Source organism: Octopus bimaculoides, unplaced genomic scaffold (genome assembly GCF_046866305.1).
Source record: "Octopus bimaculoides isolate indiv1 unplaced genomic scaffold, ASM4686630v1 contig71, whole genome shotgun sequence".
Taxonomy (NCBI): domain Eukaryota; kingdom Metazoa; phylum Mollusca; class Cephalopoda; order Octopoda; family Octopodidae; genus Octopus; species Octopus bimaculoides.
In genome coordinates this window covers 7,501-26,280 of record NW_028315321.1, presented here as the reverse complement: position 1 = coordinate 26,280, position 18,780 = coordinate 7,501, and the positions used below count along the sequence as shown (strand labels likewise).

The 18,780-nt window shown below is 39.4% G+C and overlaps 1 protein-coding gene and 1 long non-coding RNA gene across 36 annotated transcripts in view; one reads left to right on the top strand and one right to left on the bottom strand.

Moving 5' to 3' along the window:
- The window catches only part of LOC149129297 (uncharacterized), a 168,067-nt gene that overhangs the window by 148,369 nt on the left and 918 nt on the right, over positions 1–18,780 (top strand). For 3 of the 7 annotated variants that reach the window (XR_016240049.1, XM_089346608.1, XM_089346612.1), the window contains one exon: positions 9,717–13,738. Coding sequence is in view for 5 of the 7 variants with exons in the window: in XM_089346608.1 (XP_089202734.1) it covers positions 9,717–9,824 (108 nt within the window). In the remaining 2 variants the exon portion in view is untranslated. Of the gene's footprint in view, positions 1–6,305; positions 6,493–9,716; positions 13,739–17,871 lie in introns of those variants that run through there. The other 4 variants (XM_089346613.1, XM_089346609.1, XR_016240052.1 and 1 more) reach the window with 4 other exon arrangements.
- Positions 10,376–18,780, bottom strand: part of LOC149129296 (uncharacterized) — a 9,461-nt gene continuing 1,056 nt past the window's right edge. The window contains exons 2-5 of one of the 29 annotated variants that reach the window (XR_016240056.1): positions 16,175–17,351; positions 14,496–14,541; positions 13,601–13,656; positions 10,376–12,746 (exon numbers count right to left, since the gene is read on the bottom strand). This is a non-coding gene — a long non-coding RNA (uncharacterized LOC149129296). Of the gene's footprint in view, positions 12,747–13,600; positions 13,657–14,371; positions 14,453–14,495; positions 14,542–16,174; positions 17,352–18,780 lie in introns of all 29 variants that reach the window. The other 28 variants (XR_016240059.1, XR_016240064.1, XR_016240062.1 and 25 more) reach the window with 28 other exon arrangements.

The window sequence follows — 18,780 nt, the reverse complement described above, 5'->3', positions numbered from 1 at the left end:
TATGTTGCTTAAACCGTAGTTTATGCATTTACTTGGAGGACAATCAGTAAGTTGTCATAATAGTGTTTGGAGTGTGGATATGTGTATACATATGAGTACGTACATGCACATATATGTTTGTGTGTGTATGCCCATATACATGTTTGTGTGAGTGTGTATGTATGTAGACATTATGAACACAGGAGGTGTTTCTTTCTTTTTTTTATAAATCTCCTTTTACAAAACCACTACATTATAGGGATGTCAAAAAACCGACACCGGCCCCTAAGTGATGGCCTTGAAAAATTCTGTTTTAGTCGAATGAATCGAATCCAGCACTTATTTTGGTCTGCTTTGCTGAACTGCTAGGTTATAGGAGCATAAACACCAACACCAGTTATCAAGCAGTGATGGGCGACAGACACACAGACATGAGGAGACACACACACACATACACACACACATATATATTCGATGGGCTTCTTTCAGTTTCCATCCACCAAAACCACTCACAAGGCTTTGGTCGGCTTGAGACTATAGCAGAAGACACTTGCTCAAGGTGGCACGCAGTGAGACTGAACCCAGAACCATGTGGTTGGGAAGCAAGCCTCTTACTACACATAATATATGACAAAGATGGTGGGATAGGCTGGAAGTATAAGGTAAGTGATGACGTATGAACGGTCAAGGGGCCTTGCAAGTAAGACAGACATGTGAGCAGAAGGACAACTAGTGCGTATGACTTTTGCTTTCGGGCTTTCGCTTGGGACAGACATGGTGACCCCGCAAGAGTTCAGGGAAATTGGCGTTAGGTTCTGGCCAGAGGTTAGGTCGGTGTATCCTAAGTGGACAGTATAAATGTTGCGAGAGGACCCATGTGACAGATGAACCAAGCTTTTTAGCCCATTTCACACACCTGCTTATACCCACTGATCCACTGACTTGTACGAGTTAAGGCAGCTGGTGTATATATATATATACAAACATATATGCTGTGTGTAGCATCGTGTGAAAGAGGGAGACTAGTATATATTATATAAAAAAAACTTTAAGGCGCTGCTCCAGCATGGCCGGAGTCTAATGAATGAAACAAGTAAAAGAAAGAAAGGAACACGAGAAAAAAACCCATACATTTCGTACGTATGCCTGCGGCTAAAGACACGCAGCTAGCTTTACTGATTGAGTGTGACAAGGGACGGATTGATGTCTAGCAAGATATATTTAAACGAAGTCTATGAAAAGCATTCGACAATCCAGAATCGACCCACCCTCTCTGATCGAAGTAACCAAGTCTCGAAGGTAAATTCTTCCATTTATTGTGAGATGATGGGGGGTGGATTGGTTCGCAAAAGTTTTGCTTCGTCTCGACGTTTCCATGGAACCTTTGATTTCTTTGTAGGATGCCAAGAAGATTCCGTCCAGATTCTCCGTTGTCGGCTGAATTCCTGATTGTTGTTTCTAAGTTATTTGGGGATGTAAGAGAGGTGCAATTGTATCCCCTAGCCCGTCCCTGGTTTGTTTTCGATAAGCTTGGGTTCATTTCTGTGTATGTTTTTGGTTTATTTTCCTTCAGCAAGGGCTTATCCGATGCCTATTCTACGATGAACTGTGTTTCGTAGTTAATAAACAAATTGCTTTGTCTTTGCCAGCCTTGTAGCGAGTTTGTTTCTTCAGCTTCACAAGTTGTTTGCCACAGTTTAAAGACACTTTCCAAGCGTTGACCATCTCAATGTTTCTTTAATTCGTTGTAGATTTCCTCATCTATGTTCTTCAATTTTTCTTCATTGCTCAGCGCTCTAAGCTTAAGCAGTTCTATTTCTGTCTTCGTGTTTTCCAAGTGTTAGTTTCTCCCATAATTGTCTTTGTTGGTCCTGTTCGTTTGGAATACGTTTAATTTGGAGTTTATGAGGCAGAATTTAACCAGTGTTCATAAATTTCTGCCTTGTGCTTGTTTTTGATCATGTTCCAGAAAGTAACCTTTCTGGCTTTAAGTTTTTCATTCTATATGTGTATAATGCGGTTTTTAGTTGCTAGTGGAGGGGGATGGGCTTCTATCTTGTGTATCATCTTTAGGTGGATTTTCATTTAAGCAATTATTATGTGGTAAAGAATGAAGAGTGGTGCATAATTTGGACAAATGTTGATTGAGCTGTTGCAGGGATTGTTCTTTCTCTTCTTTTCCTCTTGTGTGGAGCGAGTGAGTTCATCAGTGTTGCTAATCAAAAGTCTCAAATTCGTGTTCATCTCTCTCAGTTCCTTAAGAGTCTCTTCATTCCTTAAGAGTCTCTTCGTCTCAAGAAGATTAAGTTTGTCCAAAGACATCTGGAAAAGGTTTAGTTTTTGAAAGCATTATATTTCGGTTGCCTAGTTCCATGAGTTACCTTGTCTGTTGGAATACATTTTTAGATTACTGGCGTGTACAATACATGCTCACACATGTATGTATGTATATATATATATATATATATATGTATATATATATATATATATAGGTAAGTGGTAGGTTTGCCTCGATCCTTCAGGGGTAGTCTGAAGCATCCAAGCAACCAGGGGATGTTTAAATCCGGAGGCACTCCTGGGGATCACCTGTATGGGTACCGTCATGGGAAGAGGGCGTCCAGAGGCAGGTAATATGTTGCTTAAACCGTAGTTTATGCATTTACTTGGAGGACAATCAGTAAGTTGTCATAATAGTGTTTGGAGTGTGGATATGTGTATACATATGAGTACGTACATGCACATATATGTTTGTGTGTGTATGCCCATATACATGTTTGTGTGAGTGTGTATGTATGTAGACATTATGAACACAGGAGGTGTTTCTTTCTTTTTTTTATAAATCTCCTTTTACAAAACCACTACATTATAGGGATGTCAAAAAACCGACACCGGCCCCTAAGTGATGGCCTTGAAAAATTCTGTTTTAGTCGAATGAATCGAATCCAGCACTTATTTTGGTCTGCTTTGCTGAACTGCTAGGTTATAGGAGCATAAACACCAACACCAGTTATCAAGCAGTGATGGGAGACAGACACACACACACATACACACACACATATATATTCGATGGGCTTCTTTCAGTTTCCATCCACCAAAACCACTCACAAGGCTTTGGTCGGCTTGAGACTATAGCAGAAGACACTTGCTCAAGGTGGCACGCAGTGAGACTGAACCCAGAACCATGTGGTTGGGAAGCAAGCCTCTTACTACACATAATATATGACAAAGATGGTGGGATAGGCTGGAAGTATAAGGTAAGTGATGACGTATGAACGGTCAAGGGGCCTTGCAAGTAAGACAGACATGTGAGCAGAAGGACAACTAGTGCGTATGACTTTTGCTTTCGGGCTTTCGCTTGGGACAGACATGGTGACCCCGCAAGAGTTCAGGGAAATTGGCGTTAGGTTCTGGCCAGAGGTTAGGTCGGTGTATCCTAAGTGGACAGTATAAATGTTGCGAGAGGACCCATGTGACAGATGAAGCAAGCTTTTTAGCCCATTTCACACACCTGCTTATACCCACTGATCCACTGACTTGTACGAGTTAAGGCAGCTGGTGTATATATATATATATACAAACATATATGCTGTGTGTAGCATCGTGTGAAAGAGGGAGGCTAGTATATATTATATAAAAAAAACTTTAAGGCGCTGCTCCAGCATGGCCGCAGTCTAATGAATGAAACAAGTAAAAGAAAGAAAGGAGCATGAGAAAAAAAACCCCATAATTTCGTACGTATACCTGCGGCTAAAGACACGCAGCTAGCTTTACTGATTGAGTGTGACAAGGGACGGATTGATGTCTAGCAAGATATATTTAAACGAAGTCTATGAAAAGCATTCAACAATCCAGAATCGACCCACCCTCTCTGATCGAAGTAACCAAGTCTCGAAGGTAAATTCTTCCATTTATTGTGAGATGATGGGGGGTGGATTGGTTCGCAAAAGTTTTGCTTCGTCTCGACGTTTCCATGGAACCTTTGATTTCTTCGTAGGATGCCAAGAAGATTCCGTCCAGATTCTCTGTTGTCGGCTGAATTCCTGATTGTTGTTTCTAAGTTATTTGGGGATGTAAGCTCGGTGGAGTTGCCTCCCCTTGTCCGTCTCTGGTTTGTGTTCGATAAGCCTGGGTTCATTTCTGTGTATGTTTTTGGTTTATTTTCCTTCAGCAAGGGCTTATCCGATGCCTATTCTACGATGAACTGTGTTTCGTAGTTAATAAACAAATTGCTTTGTCTTTGCCAGCCTTGTAGCGAGTTTGTTTCTTCAGCTTCACAAGTTGTTTGCCGCAGTTTAAAGACACTTTCCAAGCGTTGACCATCTCAATGTTTCTTTAATTCGTTGTAGATTTCCTCATCTATGTTCTTCAATTTTTCTTCATTGCTCAGCGCTCTAAGCTTAAGCAGTTCTATTTCTGTCTTCATGTTTTCCAAGTGTTAGTTTCTCCCATAATTGTCTTTGTTGGACCTGTTCGTTTGGAATACGTTTAATTTGGAGTTTATGAGGCAGAATTTAACCAGTGTTCATAAATTTCTGCCTTGTGCTTGTTTTTGATCATGTTCCAGAAAGTAACCTTTCTGGCTTTAAGTTTTTCATTCTATATGTGTATAATGCGGGTTTTAGTTGCTAGTGGAGGGGGATGGGCTTCTATCTTGTGTATCATCTTTAGGTGGATTTTCATTTAAGCAATTATTATGTGGTAAAGAATGAAGAGTGGTGCATAATTTGGACAAATGTTGATTGAGCTGTTGCAGGGATTGTTCTTTCTCTTCTTTTCCTCTTCTTTTCCTCTTGTGTGGAGCGAATGAGTTCATCAGTGTTGCTAATCAAAAGTCTTAAATTCGTGTTCATCTCTCTCAGTTCCTTAAGAGTCTCTTCATTCCTTAAGAGTCTCTTCGTCTCAAGAAGATTAAGTTTGTCCAAAGACACCTGGAAAAGGTTTAGTTTTTGAAAGCATTATATTTCGGTTGCCTAGTTCCATGAGTTACCTTGTCTGTTGGAATACATTTTTAGATTACTGGCGTGTACAATACATGCTCACACATGTATGTATGTATATATATATATATATATATATGTATATATATATATATATAGGTAAGTGGTAGGTTTGCCTCGATCCTTCAGGGGTAGTCTGAAGCATCCAAGCAACCAGGGGATGTTTAAATCCGGAGGCACTCCTGGGGATCACCTGTATGGGTACCGTCATGGGAAGAGGGCGTCCAGAGGCAGGTAATATGTTGCTTAAACCGTAGTTTATGCATTTACTTGGAGGACAATCAGTAAGTTGTCATAATAGTGTTTGGAGTGTGGATATGTGTATACATATGAGTACGTACATGCACATATATGTTTGTGTGTGTATGCCCATATACATGTTTGTGTGAGTGTGTATGTATGTAGACATTATGAACACAGGAGGTGTTTCTTTCTTTTTTTTATAAATCTCCTTTTACAAAACCACTACATTATAGGGATGTCAAAAAACCGACACCGGCCCCTAAGTGATGGCCTTGAAAAATTCTGTTTTAGTCGAATGAATCGAATCCAGCACTTATTTTGGTCTGCTTTGCTGAACTGCTAGGTTATAGGAGCATAAACACCAACACCAGTTATCAAGCAGTGATGGGCGACAGACACACAGACATGAGGAGACACACACACACATACACACACACATATATATTCGATGGGCTTCTTTCAGTTTCCATCCACCAAAACCACTCACAAGGCTTTGGTCGGCTTGAGACTATAGCAGAAGACACTTGCTCAAGGTGGCACGCAGTGAGACTGAACCCAGAACCATGTGGTTGGGAAGCAAGCCTCTTACTACACATAATATATGACAAAGATGGTGGGATAGGCTGGAAGTATAAGGTAAGTGATGACGTATGAACGGTCAAGGGGCCTTGCAAGTAAGACAGACATGTGAGCAGAAGGACAACTAGTGCGTATGACTTTTGCTTTCGGGCTTTCGCTTGGGACAGACATGGTGACCCCGCAAGAGTTCAGGGAAATTGGCGTTAGGTTCTGGCCAGAGGTTAGGTCGGTGTATCCTAAGTGGACAGTATAAATGTTGCGAGAGGACCCATGTGACAGATGAACCAAGCTTTTTAGCCCATTTCACACACCTGCTTATACCCACTGATCCACTGACTTGTACGAGTTAAGGCAGCTGGTGTATATATATATATACAAACATATATGCTGTGTGTAGCATCGTGTGAAAGAGGGAGACTAGTATATATTATATAAAAAAAACTTTAAGGCGCTGCTCCAGCATGGCCGGAGTCTAATGAATGAAACAAGTAAAAGAAAGAAAGGAACACGAGAAAAAAACCCATACATTTCGTACGTATGCCTGCGGCTAAAGACACGCAGCTAGCTTTACTGATTGAGTGTGACAAGGGACGGATTGATGTCTAGCAAGATATATTTAAACGAAGTCTATGAAAAGCATTCGACAATCCAGAATCGACCCACCCTCTCTGATCGAAGTAACCAAGTCTCGAAGGTAAATTCTTCCATTTATTGTGAGATGATGGGGGGTGGATTGGTTCGCAAAAGTTTTGCTTCGTCTCGACGTTTCCATGGAACCTTTGATTTCTTTGTAGGATGCCAAGAAGATTCCGTCCAGATTCTCTGTTGTCGGCTGAATTCCTGATTGTTGTTTCTAAGTTATTTGGGGATGTAAGAGAGGTGCAATTGTATCCCCTAGCCCGTCCCTGGTTTGTTTTCGATAAGCTTGGGTTCATTTCTGTGTATGTTTTTGGTTTATTTTCCTTCAGCAAGGGCTTATCCGATGCCTATTCTACGATGAACTGTGTTTCGTAGTTAATAAACAAATTGCTTTGTCTTTGCCAGCCTTGTAGCGAGTTTGTTTCTTCAGCTTCACAAGTTGTTTGCCACAGTTTAAAGACACTTTCCAAGCGTTGACCATCTCAATGTTTCTTTAATTCGTTGTAGATTTCCTCATCTATGTTCTTCAATTTTTCTTCATTGCTCAGCGCTCTAAGCTTAAGCAGTTCTATTTCTGTCTTCATGTTTTCCAAGTGTTAGTTTCTCCCATAATTGTCTTTGTTGGTCCTGTTCGTTTGGAATACGTTTAATTTGGAGTTTATGAGGCAGAATTTAACCAGTGTTCATAAATTTCTGCCTTGTGCTTGTTTTTGATCATGTTCCAGAAAGTAACCTTTCTGGCTTTAAGTTTTTCATTCTATATGTGTATAATGCGGTTTTTAGTTGCTAGTGGAGGGGGATGGGCTTCTATCTTGTGTATCATCTTTAGGTGGATTTTCATTTAAGCAATTATTATGTGGTAAAGAATGAAGAGTGGTGCATAATTTGGACAAATGTTGATTGAGCTGTTGCAGGGATTGTTCTTTCTCTTCTTTTCCTCTTGTGTGGAGCGAGTGAGTTCATCAGTGTTGCTAATCAAAAGTCTCAAATTCGTGTTCATCTCTCTCAGTTCCTTAAGAGTCTCTTCATTCCTTAAGAGTCTCTTCGTCTCAAGAAGATTAAGTTTGTCCAAAGACACCTGGAAAAGGTTTAGTTTTTGAAAGCATTATATTTCGGTTGCCTAGTTCCATGAGTTACCTTGTCTGTTGGAATACATTTTTAGATTACTGGCGTGTACAATACATGCTCACACATGTATGTATGTATATATATATATATATATATATGTATATATATATATATATATAGGTAAGTGGTAGGTTTGCCTCGATCCTTCAGGGGTAGTCTGAAGCATCCAAGCAACCAGGGGATGTTTAAATCCGGAGGCACTCCTGGGGATCACCTGTATGGGTACCGTCATGGGAAGAGGGCGTCCAGAGGCAGGTAATATGTTGCTTAAACCGTAGTTTATGCATTTACTTGGAGGACAATCAGTAAGTTGTCATAATAGTGTTTGGAGTGTGGATATGTGTATACATATGAGTACGTACATGCACATATATGTTTGTGTGTGTATGCCCATATACATGTTTGTGTGAGTGTGTATGTATGTAGACATTATGAACACAGGAGGTGTTTCTTTCTTTTTTTTATAAATCTCCTTTTACAAAACCACTACATTATAGGGATGTCAAAAAACCGACACCGGCCCCTAAGTGATGGCCTTGAAAAATTCTGTTTTAGTCGAATGAATCGAATCCAGCACTGATTTTGGTCTGCTTTGCTGAACTGCTAGGTTATAGGAGCATAAACACCAACACCAGTTATCAAGCAGTGATGGGAGACAGACACACAGACATGAGGAGACACACACACATATATATTCGATGGGCTTCTTTCAGTTTCCATCCACCAAAACCAATCACAAGGCTTTGGTCGGCTTGAGACTAGAGCAGAAGACACTTGCTCAAGGTGGCACGCAGTGAGACTGAACCCAGAACCATGTGGTTGGGAAGCAAGCCTCTTACTACACATAATATATGACAAAGATGGTGGGATAGGCTGGAAGTATAAGGTAAGTGATGACGTACGAACGGTCAAGGGGCCTTGCAAGTAAGACAGACATGTGAGCAGAAGGACAACTAGTGCGTATGACTTTTGCTTTCAGGCTTTCGCTTGGGACAGACATGGTGACCCCGCAAGAGTTCAGGGAAATTGGCGTTAGGTTCTGGCCAGAGGTTAGGTCGGTGTATCCTAAGTGGACAGTATAAATGTTGCGAGAGGACCCATGTGACAGATGAACCAAGCTTTTTAGCCCATTTCACACACCTGCTGTAAAGCGGTTGGCATTTGGAAGGGCATCCAGCTTGCCAAATCAATTTGAGTGTGGTGCAGCCTCTTAGCTTGCCAGTCCTCAGTCAAACCGTCCATGGGAAGCAGAATTAAATGATGATGCTTTATTCACAATTTTATAGACTTCTCTCTCACGCTTCCCCTCTTTTTCTCTCTTGTTCTTCACTTTTCCCTTCAACCAATCACATGAAGAAGGCATTACAGTCAGACGAAATAACTAAGGAATAAGACTGAGTTAAAAAGAATTCCACGTTTCACTCGCAGCCTCCCCGACTTCAGCCAATCACATGACAGCCTCACGAATGGGCTGAGTAACGGAGGAAGAAGCAGAATTATTATAAGATTGAATTTTCGTTACCAACCCGGCTGAAACTGGCTCTGGCTCCAACTACAAATGTTGTGTTGTTTTTAGAAGTTCTCAATTAAAATCTCCCACCATACCTTAGTCACGTTCTGTTCCTAAAACTGGCTGAATGATAACTGAGTTATTCAACACAGAGCATCTCGAAATAAATGCACCACTGGGAATGATGTATATTGGCTAATACTGGGTTGGGTACACAAGAAAGTTTTAATATAGAGTTGCACATATTAGTGGATGATCAGTTTGTAATTCTGGATCATTTCCTTGTATCCAGAATAATGTGGCTCCTGGCCTTGCCCGGTTCCATGGTGGTAATGTAAAAAGCATCCTGAACACTATTTATTTATTTACTTATATATTTATTCATTTATTAATTTATATATATATATTTCTTATTTATTTATATTTTTATTTATTTATATATATATATATATATTTATATGGTGTGGCTCCTGGCCTTGCCCAGTTGCTCCCAAGATGTCCAGCCGATGCCAGCAGACAAAATGGATGGTAAATGAGGATAGAATTTATCTATTTTGTGTTGTTTTTTTTGTCTTTTTCGGGATTTGTGGTTTTATTGTCTAATCTTTTTTTCTTTTTTTTTTTTTTCTTTGTCTTTGCAGCTTTTCCACATAGATGTTGGTATATATAACATTATACATTACATAAATGTGTATGTGCGTGTGTGTGTACAACATGTCCATATACGCATGCATATATACACAGACTGAGAGAAGAAGAAGAGGAGAAGGGGAGTTAGCTGCCTGCTTATATTTGTACTGATGATGTTATTGAAATTACAATAATTATTATTCTTATTAATCTCCCTTCCAACATTCTTGCCTCCTGTTTTCATTTCTTCCTTATTCCTCCTCTTCCTCCCCATCATACCACAACCTCTGACCCCTTGCTGCTTCTCCTTAACCATTTATAGACACGCTCGTGCACATAGACGTCATCTGCCAAATTTCTTTTCTGCTGTGGTGGCGGCAGTGCTGGTGTTGTCCTTTTCTCTCACTATCAGCTTGGTGTAATAATATTTTTCCTTCATAAATGGTAGCTGACCGCACCATACAGTAAGGTTTTAGCAAAGTTGTATTGGAATAATGGGGCTGGGGAGCGGGACATCTTTAAAAATGTGTGTGTGCATGCGTCTTTCTGTAAAAATATATACAAGTTGGGGGGGCCAAAGGTCATGTGCCAAGATTAAGACTCTAATATCTCTATTGCACATTTCAAAAACAACCCATTTATATTTAATTAGAAAGCAAAACAAATTAGCAAATGTCTGTAGCTTTTATTCTTCGTTGCATGAGGAATATCAACTCCCTGTGACAATGTGTGCACGAATTTCTTTGGACTTTTTTTCTTTTTAAAGCCTCTTTCTGACAGAGACATCTCGGTGGTGAGGGGTCCACTTTGCTATGTGTTGGGCACACCGTATTGCATGAACTTCTCGAACAAATTGACCGGCCGTTGTATGCGATGTTGCTTTTTCTCACGATGCTTTTGGTTGGAGATGTCCACAACTGTTCTGTTCTGTTTTGTTGCACCATCGCAACCAGACTGAAAAACAAGTCCAATGTGCTCCGGAATTGTCAAAGACGTGTTTCAGTTTTTCTAAAATGGAGTGAAATAAAATAATAATAATAATGATTTCTTGTTACTCTTATCAAACTCATTGGGCCCCAGGTTAAGCTAAACTCTCCTTATTCTCCCCACCAAAGTGAGGGAGTTTGTGTGTGCTCAATGTTTTCCCATTAGATAGTCTGGTAGGTCTGTTGTCCCTTCATTTAGTTCCTTAGCCATCATAACTGCCCCGTTTCTCTCTCTCTGCCTCTTCAGTATGTATGTGTTGGGGGAGTCTGTAATGTCGTCATGGTTACTGTTTTGTTTTTTTCGTTTGTTTTTTCACCACCACAGCTTTACTATTAACAATATTTCAGTCGCATTTTTAAATCTGATAATTTCAGGGCAGGAAACTCATGATTGTCACCTCATCCCTCCCTCCCTCCTTATTTCTAATATCTTTCTAAATTCTGTTGCTACAACTACTTTGACGACGACGACCACCACCCACAAGTACTGCTACTACTACTACTACTGTCATGTCTCTGAATCGGCAGAGCGTCAGACAAAAGGTGCTTTATGGGTAGGTAAGTCTGTTTCCCTTGCTAGCTTTGAATCTGTCAAAATACAGGATGGGCCCAAAGTCACACACTGAGACCCCCCTCTCCCCCATATTTCAAAAACAGCACTTTATGGTTAATTACAACACAAAACTAATTAGGAAATGTCAACATCCTGATTACAAGGGTTCGAAACATTCACCATTTGCAGATTTTTTTATTGTTTGTTGTACAAGGAACAGAATTTCCTGCAGAGATCTTTGCACAGGTAGGGGAGGGGGCAACCATTGGTATTTGTCCTGCACACTGCATGTTGCATGGACTCTTTGCACTAATCAGGCACAGGCTGTGTGGTAAAGAAGCTTGCTTTCCAACCACATGGTTCCTGGTTCAGTCCCACTGTGTGGCACTTTAAATAAGTGTCCACTAAGCCTCGGGCCAACCAAAGCCTTGCAAGTGGATTTGGTTGACAGAAACTGAAAGAAGCCCGTCGTGTGTATATATATATATATATATGTGTGTATGTACATGTGAGTGTATCTGTCTGTCCCTGCCACCATTGTTTGATAGCCGATGGTGTGTTTACGTCCCCCGTAACTTAGCAGTTTGGCAAAAGAGATAGAATAAGTACTAGGCTTAGAAAAAATAATTCCTAGAGTCAATTTGTTCGACTGAGAGGCAGTGCTCCAGCATGGCTGCAGTCATGTGACTGAAACAAATAAAACAATAATCGACCAACAGTGTTTCAATGTTACACAAAATAATAATGATGATTAATAGTAGTATAAGATGTTATATTTTCGTGTGTGACTTTTGGCCCACCCTGTACCCAGAAATATGACCACCACCACAAAAAATAATAATTTTTTTTGCTATTGAAGTATCGAACGGGGTAGACAACTCTAGATATGTTTTGCTCTTATTTGACCTCCGTGAATTACAGCTTGTTTTTGCCAGATGGTAAGATGCATCTGTATACACACACATGTACATACATGCTGCTGCATACAGATAGAGAGATTTGAGTGCACACGGAATTACATTGTGTGTGCATGGTGCGAGATATATAAATTCTGTGCACACATACTTCATTGCACATGTATATCTCTAGTCTTTAAACACATTTAAAGCTGTGGTCATGCTGGGGCACCACCGTTGCCTGTGCTACACTATTATTTGGAACCTCCTCTGATAGGTGGCATTTGGTGAGAGAGTCTGATCACTGCTGCTCTCACCTGCCGTGAAGTAGTCTCATCTGGAACCCTTGGCAGGAAGAGACCCCGTTTTGTGTGTATATATATAAATCTTGTGTGATCTTAGTTATTGTCTGGTTGCTTGAGGAGGTCAATAACACTGAAACCTATCCAAGGTTGTCCCCCCACTATTGCAATTTATTTTAATTTCTAAACCTTTTTTCTCATTTAATTTACCTTTGTTGGGTTCGTTCTCTTCAAATGAACCTTCATACTTAATTACTTCTTTTCTCGTTATGGATGTAACTTTTAATTGAAATCTCTTGTTTCTCTGTAATAAAAGTCAGTGGTAGTTTTAACTCTGGGGCAGTGTTCCAACCATGGCCATCTCGTCTTAGAGGGGAATATCTAGCATTTTAATGTATTGTTTCTTTATTCAAAGCAATTAGAACGGAAGGGTTGATTGGTCACTATATCTAGCGAGGGAGAGGTTAGTAGTTGTAGTGTGAAGCACAGCAGAAGCTGTTGTAACCATTAACAACTTGGATCATTACCATAGTAACTGGTTGTGGTGGTAGTAACAGCAGTTTGGGTTAGTGGATGTCTAAGTGCACCTTAGTAAGTGGTTGATGGAAGGTGACAGCAGAAGCAACTAGTGGTCAAGGGTCCTTTTTCTTCTTCCTCCCATCCACTCCATGCCAATCACTCCCCCCTTCTATCATGTATACATACCTCTTCCTTCTACCTTCATCATTTCAATTTCAACTCTATTTTGAGAGGAAAAAAAAAAAAAAGTATTGACCCTCCCACTTACAGTGTTTGTCTTTTTTATTTGACTGGTGGGTCCACCTGCTGTGTGGTCCTGATCCCTTTCGTCTTTGGACAAAAGGATTCTAGCTGTAGTGAATTATTTTGACTGTGGCCATGTTGGAGCAAATCAACCCTGGGACTTCTGAAGCCTAGTACTTATTATTCTATTGATCTCTTGTTAAACTGCTAAGTTATGGGGGACGTAAACACACCAACATTGGTTGTCAAGCGATGGGAAAGTGTCTTCTACTTATAGCCTCAGGCGAATTAAGGCCTGGAGGAAGCCTGTCGTATCTATGTGTATGTTTGTCTCTCCACCATCGCTTGGCAACCAATGTTGGTATGTTTAGCAAAAAGAGACGGTACTAGACTTACAAAGTGTATGTCCTGGGGTCGAATTGGTTTGACTGAGCATGGCTGCAGTCAATTGACTGAAAACAAATAAAAGAATGTCTACATAGTCTTTTTTATCATCGAAAATATGTTTTTCTCGAATAAAAAAAATCATTTAAAGATGTTTTTTGTTGAATAAATAAAATAAAAACCACAAAAATTATGCAAAGAAGAAGAATCGACTGCAACAGGAAGAAGAAAACACGTCTTAATCCAGAAAATCCCATCGTGGGACGCGCGGAAGGTAATAATGTCAAATCGATAATGTTTATAGTATAACCAATAGGTGAGGAGTAGCTAAAAACAAAAAAAACGACGCCATTATAAGGCCCCCCCCCTTTAAAAATTTTTCCGGGTTTTGACACTTTAGCGACATCAAATCTCGAAAATTTTCTGGAGAAAATCTGGGGAACCGATGTCGCTAAAGTGTCAAAACCCGGAAAAATTTTTAAAGGGGGGGGGCCTTATAATGGCGTCGTTTTTTTTGTTTTTAGCTACTCCTCACCTATTGGTTATACTATAAACATTATCGATTTGACATTATTACCTTCCGCGCGTCCCACGATGGGATTTTCTGGATTAAGACGTGTTTTCTTCTTCTTTGCATAATTTTTTTTGTTTTTTAAACATACTCCTCCCGTATTTTTCGATTTTCTGGTTATCGGAAAGACACCGGGTTTCCTACACATTTTTTATTATTATTTCCAGGTAATTAAATAATATTTTTAATTACGATAATTAAATAAATATTACATTTTGGAAATGCTTCGCTTAGGGAACAATTGGATCTTGTCGCGTTGGTTTCAAGGGAGGTAACTCTCTGCATGTTCCATTCTGTTTGGTGGTCAAGAGATAAATAAAATAAAACTATATCTACGTTGTGATTTCGAATCCTGGCTTTGTCAGCTTTATTTTTCAAGTTTCTACAACATTTAAGTATGATAATTTAGTGTCTACAATGTCTGTGTATATATTATGAATCGAGTAATGTATGTGTATATATTATGAATAGCGTAATATATGTGTATATATTATGAATCGAGTAATGTATGTGTGTATATTATGAACCTAGTGATCTATGTGTGTGTATATATATTATGAATCGAGTAATGTATGTATGTGTATATATTATGAATCGAGTAATGTGTGTGTATATGTTATGAATGTATGTGTATATATTATGAATCTAGTAAGGTGTGTGTACATATTATGAATCGAGTAACGTGTGTGCATATATTATGAATCGAGTTATGTATGTATATATTATGAATCTAGTAATGTATGTGCTTGTGTGTATATATTATGAATCGAGTAATGTATGTGTATATATTATGAATTGAGTAATGTATGTGCTTGTGTGTATATATTATGAATCTAGTAATGTGTGTGTGTGTGTGTGTGTGTAAATATTATGAATCGAGTAATGTATATGCTTGTGTGTATATATTATAAATCTAGTAGTGAGAGTGTGTGTGTATATATTATGAATCTAGTAAGGTGTGTGTGTATTATGAATGGAGTAATGTATGTATGTGTATATATTATGAATCGAGTAATGTATGTATGTGTATATATTATGAATCTAGTAAGGTGTGTGTACATATTATGAATCGAGTAACGTGTGTGCATATATTATGAATCGAGTTATGTATGTATATATTATGAATCTAGTAATGTATGTGCTTGTGTGTATATATTATGAATCTAGTAATGTGTGTGTGTGTGTGTAAATATTATGAATCGAGTAATGTATATGCTTGTGTGTATATATTATAAATCTAGTAGTGAGAGTGTGTGTGTATATATTATGAATCTAGTAGTGTATGTATATTATGAATCTAGTAAGGTGTGTGTGTATTATGAATGGAGTAATGTATGTATGTGTATATATTATGAATCGAGTAATGTATGTACTTGTGTGTATATATTATGAATCTAGTAATGTATGTGTATATATTTGTCAGCTTTATTTTTCAAGGTCAATAAAACAGTATGAAGCGAAAGTGACATATCGATTACAATTCAATCAACAGAAAATTAGCATGCAAGTGGCTCAGTACTCCGCAGACACGTCTTCTTCACGTAATTTACAAAGAAATACAATGTGACAAGGCCGGTCCCTTTGAATTACAGGTGTAAGTGATTTTTGCCAGGTAAGTGGACTGGGGCACGGTGAAATTAATGTTTAAGTGGCTGTGCATTCCACAGACGTGTTCCCTGTGAACGGTTTTCGTCGAACGAATCAAACTTAATAAATTATCGAAAAGAAAATAAAATGTCTGGTCCTGGGGTTGTAAACAAGTGATGGCGGATACAAATACTGACTGAAACCGGTCAAAGAAATAAGACAGAGAAAGAAATAAAGACCGTAAGGAGTGGATTTGGTAGGCGGAAACTGAAAGAAGCCCGTTGTATATATGTATGTGTGTGTATATGTTTGTGTGTCTGTTTGTCCCCACCTCCCAACATCGCTTGACAACCGATGCTGGTGTGTTTACGTCAACGTAAATTAGCGGTTTCGGCAAAAGAGACCGATAGAATAAGTACCAGGCTTACAAAGAGTAAGTCCTGCGGTCGATTTGACCGACTATAAAGGCGGTGCTCCAGCTTGGACGCAGTCAAAAGGACTGAAACAAGGAAAAGAGTAATTTTAACGAGTTCCTACCGCCATCTTCACCGCCATTGCTATGACAAACCAACAACAAACACCAGCGCCATCTATCTGTAACGTCTCTATTTTACTCTGGCTTCTCCGAGTTACTTCCCTTTGTTTCTCTGCGATCAGAATCTTTATTTCGCTGGACGAATGTGTTTTAGCTTCTAAGATCCTTCTGGGACCGATTATTAATTAAAAGACGAACATTGAGGGGTCAATGTAATTAACTACCCCCGCCCATGCGTATAATTGAAAGGATTACGAACATTATTATTATTTTTAAAGGCAGAATCGTTAGCACGCCGGAGAAAGTGCTTAACGGTGTTCAGTCCGTCTTTACGTTCTGAGTTCAAATTCCGCCGATGTCGACTGTTCCTTTCAACCTATAAGGGTTAGGGTAATTAAAACGCTAGGGGGTCAACATAATCGACTAGTCCCCTCCCTCAAAATATGTAGGTGTGTTTGTGTGTCTGTGTTTGTCCCCCCACCATCGCTTGACAATCGATGCTGGTGTGTTTACGTCCCCGTAACTTAGTGGTTTCGGCAAAAGAGAATAAGTATTAGGCTTACAAAGAATAAGTCCTGGGGTCGGTTTACTCGACTATAAAGGCGGTGCTCCAGCATGGCCGCAGTCAAATGAGTGAAACAAGCAAAGGGAGCTGGCTGAGTCGTTAGCACGTGTGGGCGAAATGTTTGGCAGCCGTTCGTTTGTCTTTATGTTTCGAGTTCAATTTCCAGAGGCCTCTCGTTCTTTCGGGGGTCGATAAAATAGGTGCCAGTTGACCACTGGAGTCCATGTAACCAACTAGTCCAACATTTTAGGCGTTCTACCCCCACAAGCCACATTCCTAGCGCTCCCCACCCCCATCTAACCATTACAAACATGCATACAATTCGTATAAATTAATTAAAGAAACTGTCCCTGTCAGATGACCGCACAGACCTATTATGGGGCCAACTGACCCCATAATGGTTTCTGTCAAATGATGTAAGATTAAAAGAAAAAATTCCTGAGGTTGATTCATTTGGTTGTAGAATTCTTCAAGGTGGTACTCCAGCATGGCCACGGGCTCGTGCCTAAAACAAGTGAAAGATAAAAGAAATATAGATTTCTAAGTGTCCGGAGATGCCTGTTCGTGGAATTGCAGTCTTACTTTCGGCTAATTACTCTTAATTGATTTAATTAAAATATATGTTCAGTAATTTCCTTAATTAAGATTTAAACAAACATTAAATAATTTAATGAGTAACAATATTATTATTATAGGTTGTGTGTGAGTAAAAGATGGGATGGTCACAACTGGAACGTCTGACTGGATCAGGAGTGACCTGGGGCTAAAGAACGACTACAGCCACTAATACTAACTGCTACGCTGTACATTAGATAATGTAGTTCTAGATACACTATGCCTGAATATAAGGTGGGGTGGTCACGACTGGAACATGTTTAATCGTAGGTCTGCCTGGATCAGGACTGACCTGGGGTGAAATAACAATAATTAATTAAAGAATACAATTAATTAATGAAATGAATCTTTCTGTTTCATCACTGTGTACTTTAAATTAATTAAAATGTTTCCGTTAATTATAATTACAGTAATCTTCACCATTTGGCCTCAGTTCAGTGACCTGGCAACATTTCTAGCACCCTGGACAAAATGCTTGGCTGCAGCCATGCTGGAGCACCACATTCAAAGGTTGAACCATTCAAGTCAAACCTGGCAGTGTTTTATTTTTAAAGTTCAGTTCTTATTCTATCAGTTTTCTTCTGCCAAACCACTAAGTGATGGGGCCATAAACACACCAACACCGGCTGTGAAGTGGTGGCGGAGGACAAACACAGATGCAAAGAGAATCTGGAACTCGACTGAGGAAAGAAAACTCCGAATGACCCATCCTTGATTTCTTTGTATCATCTCTCTGGATGTTTTGCGTTCTTGTCCCTTTTTTGTATTTTACATATATATATATAATAATACAAAGGATATATATGCATGTATACACACATATATGTACATACTCACATTTACATGTGTATAGAGATGCATATCAGGGTACAGGACGTTAGAACAATGAACTACAGACAACGGAACGAACACATAAGAAAACAGAAAGCCACTTGGAATTATTCCTTCGTCAGCTGCCTCTATTCTAACTAGACGTTTCGAAGATATGGAGCCTGGTGTAGCCATCTGGTTTCACCAGTCCTCAGTCAAATCGTCCAACCCATGCTAGCATGGAAAGCGGACGTTAAACGACGATGATGGTGATTCACAAAAAGTATGGGGGTTTAGTTTACAGGTGATTTAAATGATTAGGTACACTAGATAAGTACTGTAACGGATTACTAGGGCTCCAGGGGTTATAGCCGGGACGGTATTTATGGACTCATTGCAGATTTCCAATGCATCGGATACATAACTTTTAAACCGGACACTAAACATTAAGGCAAGGCAAACATTTCAAGACATATACAATATTATTATTACAGGAAGAAATTCAAAAT